Genomic DNA, 19,963 nt, shown 5'->3' with positions numbered 1-19,963 from the left:
TCTGACCGACCACACTTAAAGGCAGCTTTATTTCACAGGAGAGAAAGAAAAGAGATGAGCGAGACATGGCGGGTGTTTTGTTGTTGCAGGAAACATTCAGGTATTACACAAACTCCTGGGCAGTTCAGTGCTTGTTTCGTTTTTTACCCTCATAGTGTTTTAAAACTTTATTGTGGCAGCGATGTTTACTGTATGGGACCCTCACACCGCCTCAACCCATTGCTCAAAACACACTGACAAGTCTGATCGCCGGTTACGTGATTAGCCACCGCAGCGTGACGTGGGGTTGCGTTTCTCCAAAAGTTGAGTGTCTTAAGGGGTTTTGCCGCTGGCCCGCTGCGTTTGAGTGTCGCCCGTGCGGCAACCCACGCTGCCCCCACTCAAAATGAAAGGATAGACCTGCGTTTTTTGTCGGACTGTCGACGCAGACAGTCTGAACGCGATTTCTTTAGTCGATTACCGGTATTCATGTTTTTTGCTGAATTAAATATTTCCAAGAAACGTATGAGCACGTCTCTGGTAAACAAGATTTTAAGTTAAGTTATTGTGGAAAAACTCAGTTTTACAGATCGGTCGTCAACAGAGTCGATAAATTGATTTAATCATATGCGTTTCTTTAATCGAGGACAGCCCTAGCAAGCTCAAGGGCACATGGCAGATATGTTGGGCTTTGTAGATTATTACAAGCCGATCTTTGGTTATCTCATCATACAGCCTGACAGATACAGGATTTTTGAGGGCGATATGACTATTTGAAAGGTAAAAAAACTTTTTAATCTAAGATCGACCTAACTGACAAATTGGTTAATAAAAAAATTTAAATAAAAAAAACGTGTACCTGTGATAAGCTAATACCATTCAGGCTCAACTTGCCAGTGCCTGTATTTCCAGGCCATCTTGAAGTGCACTCCCACATTAAACATAAGTGCTTTATTTAACATACATGCATACAAACAATACAACAAAATTGCAGATTCTGTTCTTTGGTATTTTACGAAGATTTGTCTTTTAGTCTAAATAAAGCAATCACATTCATCATTTTCCAAAAGAAAAAGAATATTAATGGAAAAATGTTTACCCAACCAATGTACGTCAATGAGTGCAGACTTTATAAGTACCTCTCAGTACAATTCAACAGCACCTCAAAACGACAGCCATCTAAAATGACCATAAAGTTAAATCAACAACTCACTAAAACAATGAATGAACATTATAACCTTCATGAAGGTAGAATTTACTGTAGGGCAGTTGTATTCGACTGCTTTAGCTGGGTGTATCTAATAAACTGGCAAATAAGTAAGTTTTGTGGAGGGAGGAACAAGTCTTTGACGAGTTACATTTATAGTCAAAATGAAACTACAGTAATCTTATGTTGCTCATTGCAAGCAACAGAATATCAAGATGATGGAGTGAGGATTTTCATGGGTGGATAGACTTTTGAAAGGCCACATCTGATAACATTTGCGGTCTGAAAGCAACAACACCAGCAGTGGTTGACGTGTGATTTGTTTTTAACCATAAACATATCTCCAGGGTGATAAAATGATGCCCACTGTAACTAAAAAAATATGTTCAAGCCCCTTGAATCCCCCCTTATCACCATAGAATGTCTGTTTTACCCAATAACGCAAGTCTTATGTGGCTTGTAACCCTGCTGTGGAAAAAAACGGCTGCACAATACAGTCTCATTCCTCTGATGAATAGCTACAGCCGGGCATCAGCAATTGATGTGACAATCATCAGATTATTTGTCATTCGTTCTTCTTGGCTGGAAGTCCTGATCGGGCGAGAAACACCGGAAGCAGAGCTAGAGCTCCCAGAGCCGCAGCCACTAATGGTCGGTAAAAAAGCCAACCTGCTCCGATGGTGAGAAGGGACAGAGAGCAGGAGACACACAGGGCGAAGATCTTCAGCCCCACGGACACGAGCTCTCTGAGAATAGGAACCCAATCCACTGTAGGCACACAACAAGGAGTATTATGAACGAGAAATGCAGGGACAGAAATCAATGTACGATGTGGATGTACAGCGGCAAGTGTTTGTTTTACCCAGTGTGTAGATGATGCGCATGGTCAGCTGAATACTAAGGCACATGAGGGCCCAGCCAGCAGCCCTGAGTGCCCATGTCTTCATACTGTTGTACTGGAGTTCTTTCTCAAAAACCTCCTACAGGAAACAATACAACTGAATCAACTACCACAACCAAAGACCAAGTGGAAAATGTGTTAACTAGACACATATAGGTATGAATATCTTTTTTTCCCGCCGAAAACAATTTCAATTTAATTAACAAAAACCAACCGCAGTGTCCAAGTGTGAAATGAAATAAAATCCATACTGACCTCTGCAGAGAGCTCCTCCAGGTACAGGATCTCCAGAGTGTCTCCTGACTTGGTTTTAAAAGGCATCAGCTGCTCCCCTCTCTGCATGGCCACAATACTGACCTGAAAAACCGTTATCGCAATCAACACACTTACCTGTTTTATGTTAACTGACACCGATATAAACTGGTGCTGTTGGATATCATGACATTTTATAGACCGAAAATAATCAGCAGATTAATTGATCATGAGAATAATTGTGAGTTTCAACATTTAAAAAAAAAAAATTGTACCATCGATAAAACTAGGGCTGCAACTAATGCTTATTTTTATTGTTGATTAAACTGTTGAATATTTTTTGATTAATCATTTAGTCACATTTAGTTATGTGTGTCAGAAAAGTTCCCAGAGCCTAAAGAGACATCTCATATCGTTTTGTCCAATCGTCCAAATCCCAAACATTCAATTTACAATGCTATAAAACAGCAAAATGCAACAAACCTTTTAATTTGAGTAGCTAGGACCAGTTTTTTTTTTAATTACTTAAACGATTAATTTATTATCCAAATGAATGCTGCTTTACTTTGTGTTGATCAACTGGTGCACCAGACGAATCGTTTCAGCACTAGTTTGAACAGTTTAGTTCATTTAAAATCAAAGATTTTGATGCGTAAATACCAAGAAAATGCATGCAGAAAATACTTAAAAAGGAAATGATTCACCGATATGTCATCATGAGTGAAATCAATATCTGGTCACGTGCAGCACTCACAGTTTGAGCCGGGCCGAGGGGAGACGTCTCGCCACTCAGTCCAGCGAAGGAGAATCTCACACGCACATCCCCAACCTGATGAAAATTAAAAACTCAACTCAATAACTGCACCAATGTACAATACATAACCCATCAGAGCAGTTTAGGTATCTAGAAGTTCACATCATGATGCTCACCTCTGGCCTGCGTGGGTTTTGAGTGTGATAGAAATAATCGTCATCGATGCTGAGAAAAGGGTCGAAAGAAAAATCCCTGAGACTCAGCGTCTGGAAATTATTTATCTGCCCCACCAGGCCTGAGGATGACCAAGCGATCAGTTGATTAATTATGATTAAAATCGAAAACAGCGTGACATACAATACAGTATCTGTGTAATTTCTGTATGTAGTGTCTTTATGTCAGTAAAGATACCTTTAGACAGACTGAAAGGTCCAACTCCGACTTCAGGAGCCACGACTGTCACACTCTCAACCGCCATGGCACTAAGATTTAAATATTAAATTGAAGATGAACTGCACACTAACACACAAAATGTTATTTCTAATGCCACAGAATAGAACAGAATAATGAGTACCTTGGGTTCTGGTGTCCCATTTCCAAGTCAAAATGACGACTGTTGACCAGCTCTGACTTCCACTCAGTATCTAAAGAAAAGGAATTACATTGCTTCAATTCACATCACACATCTAAACAATTCATACATCTTCAACCAGAGTCAAGCTCACCATGTTGTTACCAAATACTAACAGAAACAACTCACTGTAGGAGTACGTCGTTTCAGTTTTGGTCTCACCGTCCTCTTGGTAGTCCCTGAAATTAGTCATACAGTAACAAACTCACTTTGAGCGAATAATGCTCTGTATTCCAGCCAACGTTTTACACACCTGACCCCACACTGAATGTTGACATATGCAGACAGCAGACTCACTTGCTCTCCCGGTACTCCACCCACTGATACATTTCCACCTGCCTCTTCAGCTTCACTGCCTGCACCACCACTCTGTAATTTGGGTCATGGAGGGGCTACACAGACACAGGTGCAGATGATTAGTCACCTGAAGTACAATTTACTTCAGAGTATTGCTTTAACCAAGCAACGTAGAATTTCTTTTCTGGTAGCATGCCACTTAAAATGGTCGAATAAGCAAGAGAATAAACCAAATGGTCAGAAATGTCTGACAACTACATCCTGTTTTACCCCGTAACCTGTACTAAGCGTGTTACAAGAATATACTGTATATATCAGTATTACTTGATATGAAAGAGAAAATACAGAATACTGACTGAGTTTAAACACACTGATAACAACATAGTGATTTTTTTTTTTTTTACTAAAACATAAACATTTTAGATAAGGATCTCTTAAATGTGGTTGTTAAAGAATTGTACATATAAAAAGGCTTTTTAAATAAAATGTGATTTCTTCATGCAATTGCAAGACAAGTTTTGATATTAAAAAAGAATATATACTGAATTTCTGTATACTGTCTGATGTACACAAGTTCCCTTTCCTGTCCCCTCCCCTGTTTGTGTGTTATTGTATTGATCTCTTTTCTCCACAGAAACTTGGATCAACATACTGTATATGGATTTATTTAAAGCATAACTCTCGCCAAAATGCAACCTATGGTCTTTTTGTGAATGTACCTGAGTCAAACTTTAAAACGTTTAGAAGCATAATTCGGACAGAAACGTCACTTTTAAGATTTACCGTATTCTCGTTTTCGGTGAAATGGCCTTTTGAATGGGAGTGCTAGGGGCACTACTATGATCGCATCAAAATCACTATTTTTAAAACACTAAGAAGGCTCTACACAACATGAAACTTTGCTCTAAGTATCACCAGGGGCTCTACACATGAACTCTACCATTGAGAACATTGTTTGTGTACACAGAGTTTACTAAAAAGAAAGGTTTTAACAACTCCCTGTAGCTGTTGGTTTTTCCGGTCGCCGTCCATCTTGCCAGTCAAAAGTAGTCGATCTCTGAATGCAACGTAACAGGGAGGAGAGTAAAGATGGAAAGCTCCTAAAGCTTAGTTCCATATAAATGCACGGATAATTTGTTGTTTTGTCGTTAGTGAAACACAATATTGACCTTGTAGTTGAAAAAGGAGCCTCATATAGGAATGACATTTCCTCCTACGGAGTCCTTTCATTCGCATTCGGAGATCGCCACTTTTTGACTGACAAGATGGCGGATAGCGTAAACAACAACTGCTAAAGTGAGTCGTTCAAAACCTTTTTTAGTGAACTCCGTGTACACAAACAATGTTCTCAATGGTAGAGTTCATGTGTAGAGCCCCTGGTGAGACTTCGAGCAAAGTTTCATGTTGTGTCGAGCCTTCTTAGTGTTTTAAAAATAGTGATTTTGATGCTATCATAGTAGTGCCCCTAGCTCTCCCATTCAAAAGGCCATTTGACCGAAAACGAGAATACGGTAAATCTTAAAAGTGGCGTTTCCGTCCTAATTATGCTTTTAAAAGAAAGTATGACTCGGGTACATTCACAAAAACACCCTAGGTTGCATTTTGGCGAGAGTTACGCTTTAATGCACATACAGGTGGGATTTGTCATTTTTGTCATCCAAAAGACAGATAAAAGGAATAACAACATTCCACTACACACATGACAAAACATGGCAATGTTTTAAGATGAATAAATTACAGATTTTAGTTTAAGAGTAGAAAATAAAAACAAACGGCATTAATTCATGGAAGATACAGGATACAATCATGAAATTGTAGAGAGATCAGATGTACATAAATAATAAACTTGAGTATACGCAAAGTGCTGAGTCTGATCCCAGTTGTTCGGTGAATTCATTATTGATGTGTGATTGGAGAGCATGGTTTGACACAACAGAGAGTACAGTCTACCTGTGAGGTGCGCAGCCGTGCAGACAGATGAACTAAACGGTTGTTGTTCTGCAGGTCGAGGCTGGAGAACGGCCCCAACGACACAACCTGAGAAAGACCCTCATCCAGGGAAGATGCTGTTTGCAGAGCCCGTCCCTAAGAACAGAAACAGTTACAGACAGTGTGCACTGTGTTAACCCTTAGTTTGCTGTTACATTACCATGCAACATAACACAACAATTTGACTTTGACTGTAATAGTTTGCATTGTGGCTTTGATGTGATATACATGACTGTTTTCCACTGTGTGCGTGTTTCTTACTTCGTTGGTAAAAAGAACATAGATTGAGAGGAAAAACAGTCCGACACCAACAACTGTTCCTCCTGCAGTTTCACCTAGCCGTTCCAGGAATCCAGGGTTGGACTTAACAGATACACGCTTGTGTTGGTTTGGGTCTAAAAACTGAGACAAACATGCAAGAACAACTAAGGTTCAATGCCAACAACAATCACAGCTGAATATCCAGAAGAAAGATGGATGACGTTATTGACTTTGAGTGGAACACTTAAGGAAATGTTCTTTTATTATAAGTTGTAGGTTTATATTTGCCCCTTTTGTAATTTATTTTATTTAAACAGGGACAATGCACAAGTTAACATTAACCTTGTATAAGAACAAGGAGAGATGCATTGTACCAGGTTGTAGCACAAATGCTATTTGCCCGTAGTCCCTGGGCAGGTCAGTCAAACAATAAATATTCAACGCGTGAAATACAAAACATCAGAATATACAATTTTACCACCACAATCACACCTTATTTACAATAAAAACTATCATGGGCTCAATTGTTCCCATTTCATAAATGTGTACAATTTTGTTGTGACAGTTACCATTTTTTTGTCAAACTCGAAAAGGTTTGAGGATTTGTACATGTAATAAGGTGTGTGGGGAGAGTATTCCACTGACTTATGGCCACAAAAGAAAAGGATGATTTGCCAAACGAAGTTTTGCGATTGGGAATACTGCACTCTCCTCTAGTGGCTGACCGAGTGGCTCTTGTTTTTTGAGAGTTGAGCGTAATACTTTTTTTTTTTTTAGAGGAGGAGCAGCAGCATTATGGATGACCTCCACTAAAGGAAGTGACAGTCGTAGCTAGGGCTGGGCGATATGGAGAAAATCAAACATCACGATATTTTTGACCAAATACCTCGATATCGATACCGCAATGATATTGTAGTGTTGACTATTGGTGCTTTCACAAAATATTTACACAATGAGATTTTTGATAAATAATCATCAGTAATGTGGATATATGACTAAGTAAGTAAAGGCAAATAATAGAACAGCTAGAACAGTCAGGTAAGTTCAGAAATGACATAACTTTACTGTAATGCAGCCTTTAAAACCAGGTAAACTTATGGCATATTACGATATCCAAACTCTAAGACGATATCTAGTTTCATATCACGATATCGATATAATATTGATATATTGCCCAGCTCTAGCCCCTGACGGAAACACCAACGTATGTCATGAACTTCAAATAACTATATTAAAACTGTCAAGAGTATTTCTTTTCTCACCTGACACAATAATGGCTCAATCAGTGTGGATGGTAGAGTCAAACCAAACTGGCTGCACCAATTCAAACTTGTAGGATCATTTTGATTTGTTTTGCATAATCCCATCTTTTGCTATTGTAGGCTAACTTTAACTTAAAACTCTTCTACCGTAAACAACGAGGCCGACTTCTTTATTTTTGCGCATTTGAGACAGATTCATTTTATCAGATGTATTACAACTAGGCTGGTGAAGGTACCAGGACAAGCTTAGTTAACAACTGTGTCCCATGTCAAAGAGATAAGGCGTGAACAACGGACACACCTCTCTTTTGTTCTGTGCTATTTTACTTCTCAACTAATAGAAAATGTGTCAGTAAACTGTGACGAATTGTTATATGCCATTCCCAGTACTTAAGAAATGCAACTATCTGACGTTACGTCGCCATTAAGGTTATCTAGCGTTTTTTTTGTTTGAATCATAAATAACTGAAAACTGAAAATGAGGCGGTAACGTTAGTAAGACAGCTAACGTTAATGTTGCAGTGACGCTAATTGCAGGAACAGTGTTTATCACGTAAAACCAAAGCACTTCAACGGAACCACTTACTGTCTGTGCTGAAGACATTTCTCTGACTTGTTTCAACTCCGCAGTCAAACAGTAATTAAAATTCAAGTTAGAGCTGCAGCGGCTGGAAGATATCAACACAGTACATGACACAAAATGCACTTTCAGTTTCACCACACACTCGGCGTAGACCGGAAGCGAATTTGCGTTTCCTAGGATGGCGAAGGTATGTCCCGCCCTACTCTACCTTACTCTGCCTCTGATTGGCTAACCCTGGTATTTTTACCCTAACTACTATGACCCTTACCAATCTCACTACTCATGCCTAAACCTAATTAAACCTAATTAAAAGTCTTAGATGTTCCAAAACCTTTTATTAAGAAAATAGATTCTACAATATTAAATTTCATTTGGAAAAATAAGCCTCACTATTTAAATAAAAATACTTTATGTAATCCATACAACCAAGAAGGTTTGAATGTTCTTGATTTCCATACATCTAATATATTTTTCAAGGTGAACTGGATTAAACATTATATAAAAAATAAAGATACAATGTGGTATTTCATTCCAAACTTTATTTTTTAAAAAGTTGGGGGTATTGAATTCTTACTAACAGGGCAATTTTGATATTGATAAAATCCCTCTTCAGCTATCTAACTTTCATAGGCAGGTTCTTTTATGTTGGCTTCTTATGTATAAACACACTGTTTCACCCCACAAACATTTGATATGGAATAATAAAGATGTAAAGTATAAGAACAATTCAATATTTTATCCCAATTGGGTCCAAAACAATATTGTATTGATTTCCCAGTTGACTAATGACAACGGTCACTTACTTACATATTCAGAATTCTTAATGAAGTTTAATATTCCAATAATTGCACGAGAATATAGCATAGTATTTGATGCTGTACCCACAGGTTATGTAAGACTACTGCAGGGTAGTAATGTGTCTAATGACCAGTCAACATTTAGAACAGATGTTTTATTAAATGGCATAGACATAAAGGATAAAAAGTGCAATAATAGATATTTTAGACATTTGACACATTGCCCCACAGTTGCTCGATGCAAACATTATTGGAATAACCACTTTGGGAATATCAATTGAATTTGATTTGGACCTATTATAATAAATATGTTGTTAATAATAAAGTAAATGACGTATATTTCAAAATTGTCCATTGCATCTACCCAACAAATCAAATTTTAAAGAAATATAAACCCAAACTTTCTGAATCCTGCATATTTTGTGGTGTTTTCACAGAGATGATTGCACATTTGTTTTGATGTCAGATGGTTCTGGATTGATGTGGAGGATGTATTTCATGTATTGTGTGGCTCTAGGATAAAATTACAAAGTAGAGACATTATTTTTTACTATGAAGGAAATGATTTGAATAAATGCCATGTTTTCATTTTGAATCTTTTAATTTTATTTGGAAAATGTTATATCCATAAACGTAAATGGTCTGAAAGAAAACCAAATAATCACCAATTTAAAAATGACATGAAATTATATTTTGAAACTTTAAAAGGACTGACAAATAAGAAAGCCATCCGGACTCTGAACATTTACAATGCTTTACAACCTCTTTAATGTAAATGTCACGCACCCCTCTTTTCATGTACTGTATGTATGCATTTAATGTTTTCAATGTATATGTATATCTGTACTTGAATAATAAAGTTTTTTGAAGACAAAAAAAACCAAAAACGAATTAATCCAAACAAGGAAGGTAATGAGTACTAGCCAATCAGAGGCAGATTAGGGTGGGTCATGCTTTCACCATCCCATAGATATATATACGTATATCTATTTTCACCATCCTAGGAAATAGCAAATTTGTAGACCGCGGCTCGCCCAGAGTCTGCGCGCCGCCCCGGCGTGTTCAACAAGCGCAGCCCAGACCCATAGGTCTTCTTCTCAAGGCATTATGGGTAACTTAATGTTTGTAGCAGCTCAGCATCAGCTTTTCTGCAGCCAGCAATCCCACTGCAATTTCATTCTCTAGTTTGATGTTATGTAATGTTGAAATTATGCTGTTTTTGTCGTTGTTGTTGAGAATTAATATATTTTTGTATTCAGAATTTAGACTCTGTTGGAAAGGGAAACAAACATACTACAACTGATTTTCTGGGTGCTCACATTAAGAGTGTACAAAGTTACGGGCGCCCGGATAGCTCAGTTGGTTGAGCGGGCGCCCATATGCGGAGGTTTGTTCCTCGACACAGCGGGCCCGGGTTCGGCTCCGACCGTGGCCCTTTGCTGCATGTCATTCCCTCTCTCTCTCTCTCTCTCTCTCTCTCTCTCTCTCTCTCTCCCCTTTCATGTCTTCAGCTGTCCTGTCAAAAAAATAAAGGCTGGAAGAGTGTACAAAGTTACAATTACTTACAAAATTGTGTTCATATTTTTTATATCCAGTTATAAGTTACTAAGTACAATTTTGAGGTACTTGTACTTTACTTGAGTATTTCTTTTAACATTTTACATAAAAAAAAATTATAATTAAAAAATACAATACATACACGTTGTTAAATATTTAACCAGTTGGGGCTCCTTGTCACATTTAAAATGTCTAGGAGTTGTAAGCAGACACATTTCCCCTCTAAACTTCTCACATAGTTTCATTTAAATAACTTTCTGAGGCCCAAAGAGATAAAAAATTACCTAATATTTCACCAAAAAAAGTAAATATTAGAGAAAGTCCCAAAAAATAAACATATACATTTTTTATTCTTTCATCTCCCAACAACCTTTCAGATTTATCTTCTGACCCTTTGAAGGGGCCTGACCCCTATGTTGGGAGCACTGACTGGACTAAACTACCTAACAGTATATAAAATAGTTTCAAGTTGCTCCACCTCGAGCAGCTACAACAGTAAAATGTTATACATTGATGCATGAGTATTAATAATCAAATAATGCAATACATAATGAATATATCAGTCGCAGGGGACATTTCGCTGCGGAATGAGTACTTTTACTTTGATAGTACATTTTGTTGATAATACTTCTGTACTTTTACTTAAGTAGAATGACGGCTCTGAAAACTTTGTCCACTGATAACACCATCTTCATTTAATACCTCAGTTTGCAGTGACTTGGATACCCCACATCTTATAGCACACACACACACACACACACACACACACACACACACACACACACACACACAGCATAGATGTGCCAGTATTAAGTCTTAAGAGGATTATTGCAAAGGGGAACACAAAGCAATTACTGTCACTTATCATAATCATATCTGTATACACACATGCAAACAGACACATTCACAGTACTGCAACAGGCTACACTCAGGAAAAGCGAGGTAGCAGTGAGAAACAAGCGGATAGACTGTCCTGATGGAGGAATATGATATTATTGTGCTTGGAACTGGACTTAAGGTGAGAACACTTTTGTAAAATACATAGTCTGCTGTATAAGGCACATGAGGAAAATTACAAACATCATTGTTAAGCATTATTTTTTACTGAGAAACTAAAGATATACTGAATGACCTTTTCTTTCATCTGTTCCCTAAACTAGTTTTACTCTTTAATAATGTATATGATATGTGGTAGTTAAGTTTGATCATTAGTAAAATGGCCATGCTTTTATTGGTCATTCACATGCAGACTTTCTGAGCTCCTGTTGGCTGTTAAATGGATTTACAACAATTAAATGACGTCATTATGCTAGTCTTCATCCACAGATCTCACTAACGGCTCCACTGTTTCTCTCAGGAATGTATCCTTTCTGGTTTAATGTCTCAAAGTGGGAAAAGGGTTCTTCACATTGACCAGAATCCTCACTCTGGAGGAGAGAGTGCATCCATTTCTCCCCTTGAGGAGGTGTGTTCACACAAACAACAGCCAACATGCATATCCTCCGTTAGGCAAAGCTGCTGCTACATCGCTCATTTGTGGTGTTTACTATTTAATATTTTTCTACATTTACAGCTGTACAAGATGTTTAAGGTTCCAGGTTCTGCCAAGTCTATAGGCCATGGAAAAGAGTGGAACATCGACCTTATCCCTAAATTTTTTCTTTCCAATGGTGAGTTTAGTGCATCTGAACTTGTGATGTGTGCATTATTGTGGTGTAAATGAGTGCACTGTCATTTTCTGTACCCTCTGTGTCTTTGCATTAGGTGAGCTGGTCAAAATCTTGGTGCACACTGAGGTTACTCGGTATATGGACTTCAAAGTCGTTGAAGGCAGCTATGTATACAAAGCAGGCAAAGTGCACAAAGTCCCCTGCACAGAGGAAGAAGCTCATGCTTCAGGTGATGAACCTGAAGAACGTTTAATGCATGTTGAATTTTAACTCTATTTAATAAAACGTTTCTGTTGCAGATCTGATGGGCATGTTTGACAAGAGAAGGTTCAGGAAGCTGCTGCTCTTTGCTCTGAACTTTGACGTGAGAAAACCTCGGACCTACCAGGACGTGGATCCTAACAAAATGACCACGCGGGACCTCTTCTGCCGCTTTGACCTGGGACTAGATGTCATGGAGTTCACAGGTCATGCCATAGCTTTACACAGCAGTGAGGGGTCAGTCACAGGAACTTAAACATAAACCAGATCAATTATGACAGGGAATCCTTTAAGTTAAAACCTGCCTTGTCTCGTTTACTGTCTCCTGGTGACCCTGCAGTTACCTGGACCAGCCGTGTGGGGAAACCATCAGACGGATCAGGCTGTACTCTGAGTCTCTATCCCGCCACAACACCAGTCCATACCTCTACCCTGTGTATGGGCTGCGTGAGCTACCACAGGGATTTGCCAGGTTACAAAATAATTAATCAGATTTCTCCCTGAATATTTTCAGAAAAAGCTCCAGTTTGTGTTCTTATTACATTCAGTGAGATCAACATCAAGTAGGAAACATTGTGTGGGATTTTGCATACTGAAACAGATATCTTGATATATATCGATGCCTGTAGATGGTCCTCTAGATGTTTGTAATATTTATTTTTTTCACAATCTTGCACCAGTGACAGAGAATACAGTCACTGTTCGGTTCATATTACCCAACCTGCTTCTGTGTGTTTCAGACTGAGTGCAGAGTACGGAGGAACTTTCCTCTTGAACAGAGCAGTGGATGAGCTTGTGATGGACAACGGCAAAGTGAAAGCTGTAAAATCTGAGGGGAAGGCGAGTGTATTTACGTGGAGGAAGGGTAGACAAGTTGGGATGTTTGGAGAAAACTGTGCAATCAGTGATCTTGTCTGTCTCTTCAACAGCTTTTTCACTGTAAACAGCTCATCTGCGACCCCAGCTACGTTCCTAATCGAGTGAGGAAAGTGGGGCGTGTGATAAGAGTCATCTGTTTATTAAATCACCCAGTTAAAAACACCCACGAGGCCAACTCCTGTCAAATCATCATCCCTCAAACGCAAATCAACAGGAAATCTGGTATTTTGTCAAAATCATGTATTCACATACAGTGTGTTGCAGTCCACAGATCCTTTTTACATTCATGATTTGGGCTGAATCTATGAAAACCCCTTCTGTTTTGTCCATGCAGACATTTACATATCCGTAGTGTCCTATGCCCACAATGTGGCCTCAGACGGGATGTACATTGCCACAGTGAGCACGACTGCAGAAACCAACGACCCAGAGAAAGAAGTTCAGCCAGGCCTGGAGCTTCTCGAACCCATCATGCAAAAGTTGGTAACACTTTTAAATTTTTGACTGTCTGTCCTGGCTGTGTCAGTGAAATAACATTTTAAACAACATTTAATTGTTATTTCCTGTCACCACCTAAAATCTAGATTTGTTAAAGTCAGCAAAGTGTTGGTTCCCAATGAAGATGGAAAAAAGAGTCAGGTAATAAAGGAGATTTCTGTGCAAAAAAAATTAAAAGAAGTGAAGTGTACTGGGTCCAGTGCTGGTGACACATCTCTCCTCTATCGTCACTAGATATTTGTGTCCTGCTCATATGATGCAGTAAACCACTTTGATGCTGACTGTGAGGACATCAAAGACATGTACCGCCGGATCACAGGAGCAGAGCTCTGCTTCGGAGGATCAGAGAGACACCAGTCTCTCAACTCTGATGATGACTGAGAAAGACCTTCAACATCAGGACCAAAGAGTTCCAAAAGCTGGGAGGCCATAATGACATTATGAATGATTATTTTGCTACACAGCTGTAAAGCAGAGGGTGTGTTCTGTAGTACGTAGACTGAATTGTGAGTGCACTATGTAAATGTTGGATGTCTAATTTGTTTGCTATAATTATACTAACCTTTTGTGAAACTAAGAAATGTTATTACTAAATTAGGACTTTAGTAAAGACAGCTTCATATTCAATATGATTTTTAGCTGATTACACAATTCTTGTCAAATTTACCAAATATCTTAAGTGACTGCACGTATCTAACTGAAGCCAGTTTGATTGGATTTTTTGTTCCTTTAAGCACCAATAAGTGTCACAACTTCTCAGCAGCAGCAGGTAAAAGTAATAATGCGGCACCCTGCATGTGAACAACGGAGATTTAAAAATTCAAACTGATACTTGGCATGTGTGTGGCACAGAGGCAGATGATTAAGAGATGATGTGTAGAGGATTTGTGGATTCTCTTATCTATGGGAGCTTATGTGTGAGAAGGACAAAACCATAGAATGATGTCATGTGCTGCACACAGGCAGCTTGTAGTTGGCAGCGCTGCTGGTGCCAGAAGGCGGACAGACGCACAGAGTAAAGAGGCTTATCCAATGAAGGACAGTCACCACCAACATCTCGGGTAGAGGGCTGGAACACACACACATATACATATACATATATATATATATATATATACACATATATATATATACACACATACATACATATATATATATATATATTTTTTTTTTTTTTTTTTTACATGTAGAACCCTTTTATCTGCTGCACAGACAATAGCATCTGTGTCTTTTAAAATAATTAATACCCCATCTTCTACGAAAACACATTAAATTCATGACACTTGGGTTGTTTGTTGCATGTAAAGCTTAAATATATATATTATATATATATATATATATATATATATATATATATATATATATATATATATATATATATATATATATATTTCATACACATAATACAGTATTTCTATACAAGAACAGTGTTCACCTTACAATACAGTCTCTCTGAGCCAGGTCACTGCTCAGATCACTGGGTGGTGACAACGGATGTTTTAACACCATCTCCAAAAAAAATAACAGTTGTAACCAAATATAGTGATTCTTTAGAGCCCTGTGTTTCTTCATTTGGAAGCTTTGTGAAAAGAATAATAACCATCCGACAGGCCTGGGATCATTCATAAACCTCAAACCTCCATCTGCAGAAATCAGTTCTAGTTTCTGTTGACATTGCAACACTTATTCCTGTCTCACTTCCAGCTCCGTGCTGATGGGCGGAGGGATCAGACCAGCGGCTGCCACTCTTCGCTCATTGGTCAGGAAGTTGAAGGTTGCACATGCATTTGGCTGCAAAAAGCAGAGATGAAAAAGAAAGACAGAACGGTAAATTAGGGCAACTCGATTAGTTTTAGTGTTGTTTGTCACACAGTTTAGAAAGTCTTTTATGCAGAAGAACATATGTAGTTTACCACACTGAGCATACTTTACCGTGTCTTGCACCTCCACAGCGATGCCTTTACGCTTGAGTAGAGCGAGGACTGAGGGGTTAATTCGTTCAACACGTGTACCTGTGCCCAGTACAAGAATCTCTGCATAAAACAAGAAAATAAGTTAAATTACACATTTGTTTTTTAGTTAAATACAACATATATAAACCTAGATGAGTGACAAAATCAAGGAAAAACCTGAATAATTGTGGAAAAATATAATAATTGCAGATGCTTCCATACAGGACACACATCACTGAATGGCTTGATGAACATGAAAATGATGTGAATCGTGTACTATGGTCTTCACAGTCGCCAGATCTCAACCCAATTTAACATATATGGGGGATTTTGGACCAACGTGTTAAACAACGCTCTTCACCACCATCATGAAAACACCAAACGAGTGAATATCTTTTGAAAGAAGGCTGTTCATCACACTTCATGTTGGTTTTTCTTTTAATTTGTCACCCATCTTTGTGCCGGTGTGCTTTTATTTTGTACCTATTCTTGGTTCAAGCATGTGAAAAAGTGAGACACTTTCTTCTGTGATGTCTTTATAACTGCCAACCTGCAGAGAGAGAGGTAGAGAGGTAAAAAGAGAGATGTAATAAACACAGATAGTTGTTTAAATTCCGTACAAACTGTGAAGGTAGTTTGGATATTGATCTCACATTCCACTGGAGGATAGCAGGAGGCAGCACAGCACAGGGCCCAATCACCTTGTTGCCGTCAATGTTGAATCCTCTGGAACTGTAGCTGTGGATCATGACCCCGCTGCCCGGCTCCTTCTGCATGACGGATACTGAGGTACGCTGATACATTTCATCATCGCTGGGACCCAATTTATGTGCACGAGACAGAAATGGGCTGAAAAAAAAGACAGGTAAACTAATTAGAACCAATTACAACCAATCAGAATCAGAATCAGAATCAGAAAGGGTTTTATTGCCAAGTACGTTTTTTAACACATACAAGGAATTTGTTTTGGTGTTGTTGGTGCACGTCACACATTCTCTAGATGGAATAGTAAACAATATAAGTATAGGTATATGTACACAGTATGTATTAAATTAAAAATAAAGATAGAAATAAAATAAAAAGAGCATTAGCAGAGAGAGAACAGTGGCATGAAGAGCCAGGGGTGGAGTGTCAGGGTGGGTTCCGGGCCTTGTTAATAAGGCTAGTGGCGGAGGGGAAAAAGCTGTTCATGTGACGTGAGGTTTTGGTCCTGATGGACCTCAGCCTCCTGCCAGAGGGGAGTGTCTCAAAAAGTTTGTGGCCGGGGTGGGAGGGATCGGCCACAATCTTTCCAGCACGCTTCAGAGTCCTGGTGACATACAGGTCCTGGAGCAGCGGCAGATTGCAGCCAATCACCTTCTCTGCTGACCGAATGACACGCTGCAGCCTGCCCTTGTCCTTGGCAGTGGCAGCAGCGTACCAGATGGTGATGGAGGATGTGAGGATGGACTCAATGATGGCTGCGTAGAAGTGCACCATCATTGTCTTTGGCAGGTTGAATTTCTTCAGCTGCCGCAGGAAGTACATCCTCTGTTGTGCTTTCTTGATGAGGGACTTGAGGTCCTGGGAGATGGTAGTTCCCAGGAAGCGGAAAGACTCCACAATGTCAATTGTGGAGTCACAGAGGGTGATGGGGGCAGGTGGGGCTGAGTTCCTCCTGAAGTCCACAATCATCTCCAATTTCTTTAGAGCGTTGAGCTCTAGATTGTTTTGGTTGCACCAGATCACCAGGTGGTCAGCCTCCCACCTGTAGGCGGACTCACCACCATCGGCGATGAGTCCAATGAGGGAGGTGTCGTCCGCAAACTTCAGAAGCTTGACAGACTGGTGACTGGAGGTGCAGCTGTTGGTGTACAGGGAGAAGAGCAGGGGGGAAAGAACACAGCCCTGGGGGAATCCGGTGCTAATGGTCTGTGAGTCGGAGACGTGTTTCCCCAGCTTCACATGCTGCTTCCTGTCAGACAGGAAGTCAGTGATCCACCTGCAGGTGGAGTCAGGCACACCAAGCTGGGAGAGCTTTTCCTGAAGCAGAGCCGGGATGATGGTATTAAAGGGAGAGCTGAAGTCCACAAACTGTTCCTGATCCTGGCATAAGTTCTTGCGGAGTCCAGGTGCCGGAGGATGTAGTGTAGGGCCAGGATGACTGCATCATCTACAGACCTATTGGCTCTGTAGGCAAACTGCAGGGAGGGGGTCGGTGATGTCTTTGAGGTGTGAAAGCACAAGGCGCTCAAAGGACTTCATAACCACAGAGGTCAGGGCAACGGGTCTGAAGTTGTTAAGTCCTGTGGTCCTTGGCTTCTTGGGGACAGGGATAATGGTTGAGGTCTTGAAGCATGCTGGCACGTGACATGTCTCCAGTGAGGTGTTAAAAATGTCTGTGAACACTGGAGACAGCTGGTCAGCGCAGTGCTTCAAGCTGGATGGGGAGACAGCATCTGGTCCAGCAGCTTTGCGGGGGTTCTGTCTCCTGAAGAGTCTGTTGACGTCCCTCTCGTGGATGGAGAGAGTCGTCACTGAGGTGGGTGTGGGTCACCCTATGGAGGTGGAGGGGGGGACCTTTAAGGAGGGCATTGGTGGGGGGGCCCAGGACCCTGCTGAGGTGGGGGAGGTGGAGGTGATACACTGTAGCTGGAGCTGTGGGGAGGTGTCGTGGGGGATGGTTTCAGGACTGACCTTTTGTCTTTCAAATCGACAGTAGAACTCGTTCAGGTCGTTGGCTAGGTGTCGGTCATTGAAGGAGTGGGGGGCTTTAGGCTTTAGGCCTTAGGCTTATAGGTGGTGATCTGCTTGAGTCCTTTCCAGACAGTCGCAGAGTCGTTAGCTGAAAACTGGCGTTGGAGCTTCTCAGAGTACCATCGTTTAGCCTCCTTCACTGCCTTGCTAAACTTGTACTTGACTCTTTAAATCTGTCTTTGTCAATGCTATATTAACAACACAAGACTGGTAATTTTCTATTATTTATTGTGAGGTGTTTATTGGCATGAAACTGTAATTTTGTTTTTATCGTACAGGTATTATCTCTTCTTGTCATCACTTCCCATTTTACAATGAAACAGGCTGCACTGCAGACTGTTGCCATGTGGCCCAGTTTAAAAGCCAAAAATCGAATGCCAACCTACCGACAGGGCTGATGGCCAAAAGCTTTCGGCCTGTTTCTGCAGAGAAGAGGCAGCCAAGAAGCAAACATTTCTGCTCGTCTACAGAGCTGCAGTACATTTTTGCTTGTTCTTACATATTTTCCTCCTGACTGTTGCAAAAATCAGAGCAAGTTCAGCAACCTTTTGTTTTTGAGATGTGATGCACTGCACTGTCTAGTCAACTGCTTGTCATGTCAAAAAGTAGAATCAGCACACTTTGCTACCACAACATCTGATCTTCATCAGGCCCAAAACAGCACTTTACAAACATCACATTACATGTACATATCTCAAAATGAGTGTTATACAAGATAAGCCTCTAAACCGGCCTCTGTTGATAAAACGAACTTGTTTTCAACCATCTCAAACTCATGTTATAGTAAGGAGTGTCATAACAATAACATTACTTTGTAATGTCCTCGTCTACACACAGATGTGACAGTTTCTTAAGCGACCCCACTGGGTTTAAATCTTCGGCTTCAAGGAATCACATGCCTTAAATAAAAAATAAAAAAGACCATACCTTGAGAAATTGGGTACTGCCCTGGAGGAGAAGAGAAATCCCTGTGTTGATCTCTGAAGGAGGACTCTGGCACACACCGCACTGGCCATGTTAACGGAGTTCATAGACCCGGCGACACATAAGGGGGATAGAATTCTGTGTAACACCAACCGCTTGTTTCCGGTGTTGTGTAATGCTCAATCGAACAATTTTTATTTCAAGTTCAACAAGCCGTACAAACTGGCCATTTAATGTGAAATCATTTGTATTAATTAATAATTAATTACAAATGCAGTTGATTGTGTTAAATAAAATGATTACTAAGTGGCTAATTTTACCTTCAGCTGGTATATATATATTTTTTATTTTTTATCTGATACAGCTAAATTATACAAAGCTACTAAAGCACCTGCTGTCGTTGCTAACGTAGCAAATGTTACACATTTTAATGTGTTTTTCACACATTCAGGAATATATATTTTATGAAAATGGTGATGCAACTGCACAGTGATGATCACATTAGTTTCAGGATCGACCATAGACTGTATAGTCTATGGGATCAACGGGCTCTGCCTTTGATTACAATGCCTG

General features: G+C 39.8%; 3 protein-coding genes across 4 annotated transcripts; 1 reads left to right on the top strand and 2 right to left on the bottom strand.

Moving 5' to 3' along the window:
• Positions 1 to 915: 915 nt before the first annotated feature.
• LOC116041590 (transmembrane protein 43) lies at positions 916 to 8,333 on the bottom strand. Its single transcript, XM_031287559.2, has 12 exons — positions 8,120 to 8,333; positions 6,272 to 6,412; positions 5,972 to 6,106; positions 4,022 to 4,116; positions 3,854 to 3,903; positions 3,668 to 3,737; positions 3,505 to 3,575; positions 3,270 to 3,388; positions 3,094 to 3,168; positions 2,343 to 2,444; positions 2,049 to 2,166; positions 916 to 1,954 (listed from the first exon to the last, which is right to left on the bottom strand). Exons 1-12 carry the CDS (start codon positions 8,135 to 8,137, stop codon positions 1,752 to 1,754), a joined length of 1,197 nt encoding a protein of 398 aa, XP_031143419.1. The 5' UTR covers positions 8,138 to 8,333; the 3' UTR covers positions 916 to 1,751.
• Positions 8,334 to 11,305: 2,972 nt separating this feature from the next.
• Positions 11,306 to 14,351, top strand: zgc:112334 (uncharacterized protein LOC619199 homolog). Its single transcript, XM_031287549.2, has 11 exons — positions 11,306 to 11,488; positions 11,828 to 11,935; positions 12,044 to 12,140; positions 12,235 to 12,369; positions 12,440 to 12,638; positions 12,742 to 12,873; positions 13,142 to 13,241; positions 13,331 to 13,502; positions 13,615 to 13,759; positions 13,865 to 13,919; positions 14,013 to 14,351. Exons 1-11 carry the CDS (start codon positions 11,447 to 11,449, stop codon positions 14,157 to 14,159), a joined length of 1,332 nt encoding a protein of 443 aa, XP_031143409.1. The 5' UTR covers positions 11,306 to 11,446; the 3' UTR covers positions 14,160 to 14,351.
• A 572-nt stretch (positions 14,352 to 14,923) lies between these two features.
• On the bottom strand, positions 14,924 to 19,655 carry ndufaf3 (NADH:ubiquinone oxidoreductase complex assembly factor). 2 transcript variants are annotated; one of them, XM_031287613.2, is made up of 5 exons: positions 19,394 to 19,655; positions 16,384 to 16,579; positions 16,214 to 16,280; positions 15,711 to 15,811; positions 14,924 to 15,569 (listed from the first exon to the last, which is right to left on the bottom strand). In XM_031287613.2, the coding sequence occupies exons 1-5, from the start codon at positions 19,495 to 19,497 to the stop codon at positions 15,462 to 15,464; spliced, it is 576 nt and encodes a 191-aa protein (XP_031143473.1). In that variant the 5' UTR covers positions 19,498 to 19,655; the 3' UTR covers positions 14,924 to 15,461. The 2 variants fall into 2 exon arrangements, with proteins under 2 accessions (XP_031143473.1, XP_035858518.1); XM_036002625.1 differs by having other exon boundaries at positions 16,432 to 16,579.
• Between the last annotated feature and the right edge of the window lie 308 nt (positions 19,656 to 19,963).

This window comes from Sander lucioperca, chromosome 6 (assembly GCF_008315115.2).
Source record: "Sander lucioperca isolate FBNREF2018 chromosome 6, SLUC_FBN_1.2, whole genome shotgun sequence".
Taxonomy (NCBI): Eukaryota; Metazoa; Chordata; class Actinopteri; order Perciformes; family Percidae; genus Sander; species Sander lucioperca.
Note: the sequence above shows the minus strand (reverse complement) of the source record. Positions and strands in the feature narration are given on the sequence as shown.

Excerpts from the sequence above, each read along its gene's own strand:
- LOC116041590 (XM_031287559.2), bottom strand. Across the intron at positions 3,904-4,021 it reads GTGGAGTACCGGGAGAGCAA|GGACTACCAAGAGGACGGTG; the intron begins GTGAGTCTGCTG and ends GACTAATTTCAG. Across the intron at positions 3,576-3,667 it reads ATGGGACACCAGAACCCAAG|TGCCATGGCGGTTGAGAGTG; the intron begins GTACTCATTATT and ends TTTAAATCTTAG.
- zgc:112334 (XM_031287549.2), top strand. The coding sequence starts at position 11,447 with ATGGAGGAATATGATATTATTGTGCTTGGAACTGGACTTAAG. Across the intron at positions 12,370-12,439 it reads GGAAGAAGCTCATGCTTCAG|ATCTGATGGGCATGTTTGAC; the intron begins GTGATGAACCTG and ends TTTCTGTTGCAG. Across the intron at positions 12,639-12,741 it reads GCTTTACACAGCAGTGAGGG|TTACCTGGACCAGCCGTGTG; the intron begins GTCAGTCACAGG and ends GTGACCCTGCAG.
- ndufaf3 (XM_031287613.2), bottom strand. The coding sequence starts at position 19,497 with ATGAACTCCGTTAACATGGCCAGTGCGGTGTGTGCCAGAGTCCTCCTT. Across the intron at positions 15,812-16,213 it reads CATGCTTGAACCAAGAATAG|AGATTCTTGTACTGGGCACA; the intron begins GTACAAAATAAA and ends TGTTTTATGCAG. Across the intron at positions 15,570-15,710 it reads CTGTGGAGGTGCAAGACACG|CCAAATGCATGTGCAACCTT; the intron begins GTAAAGTATGCT and ends TGCTTTTTGCAG.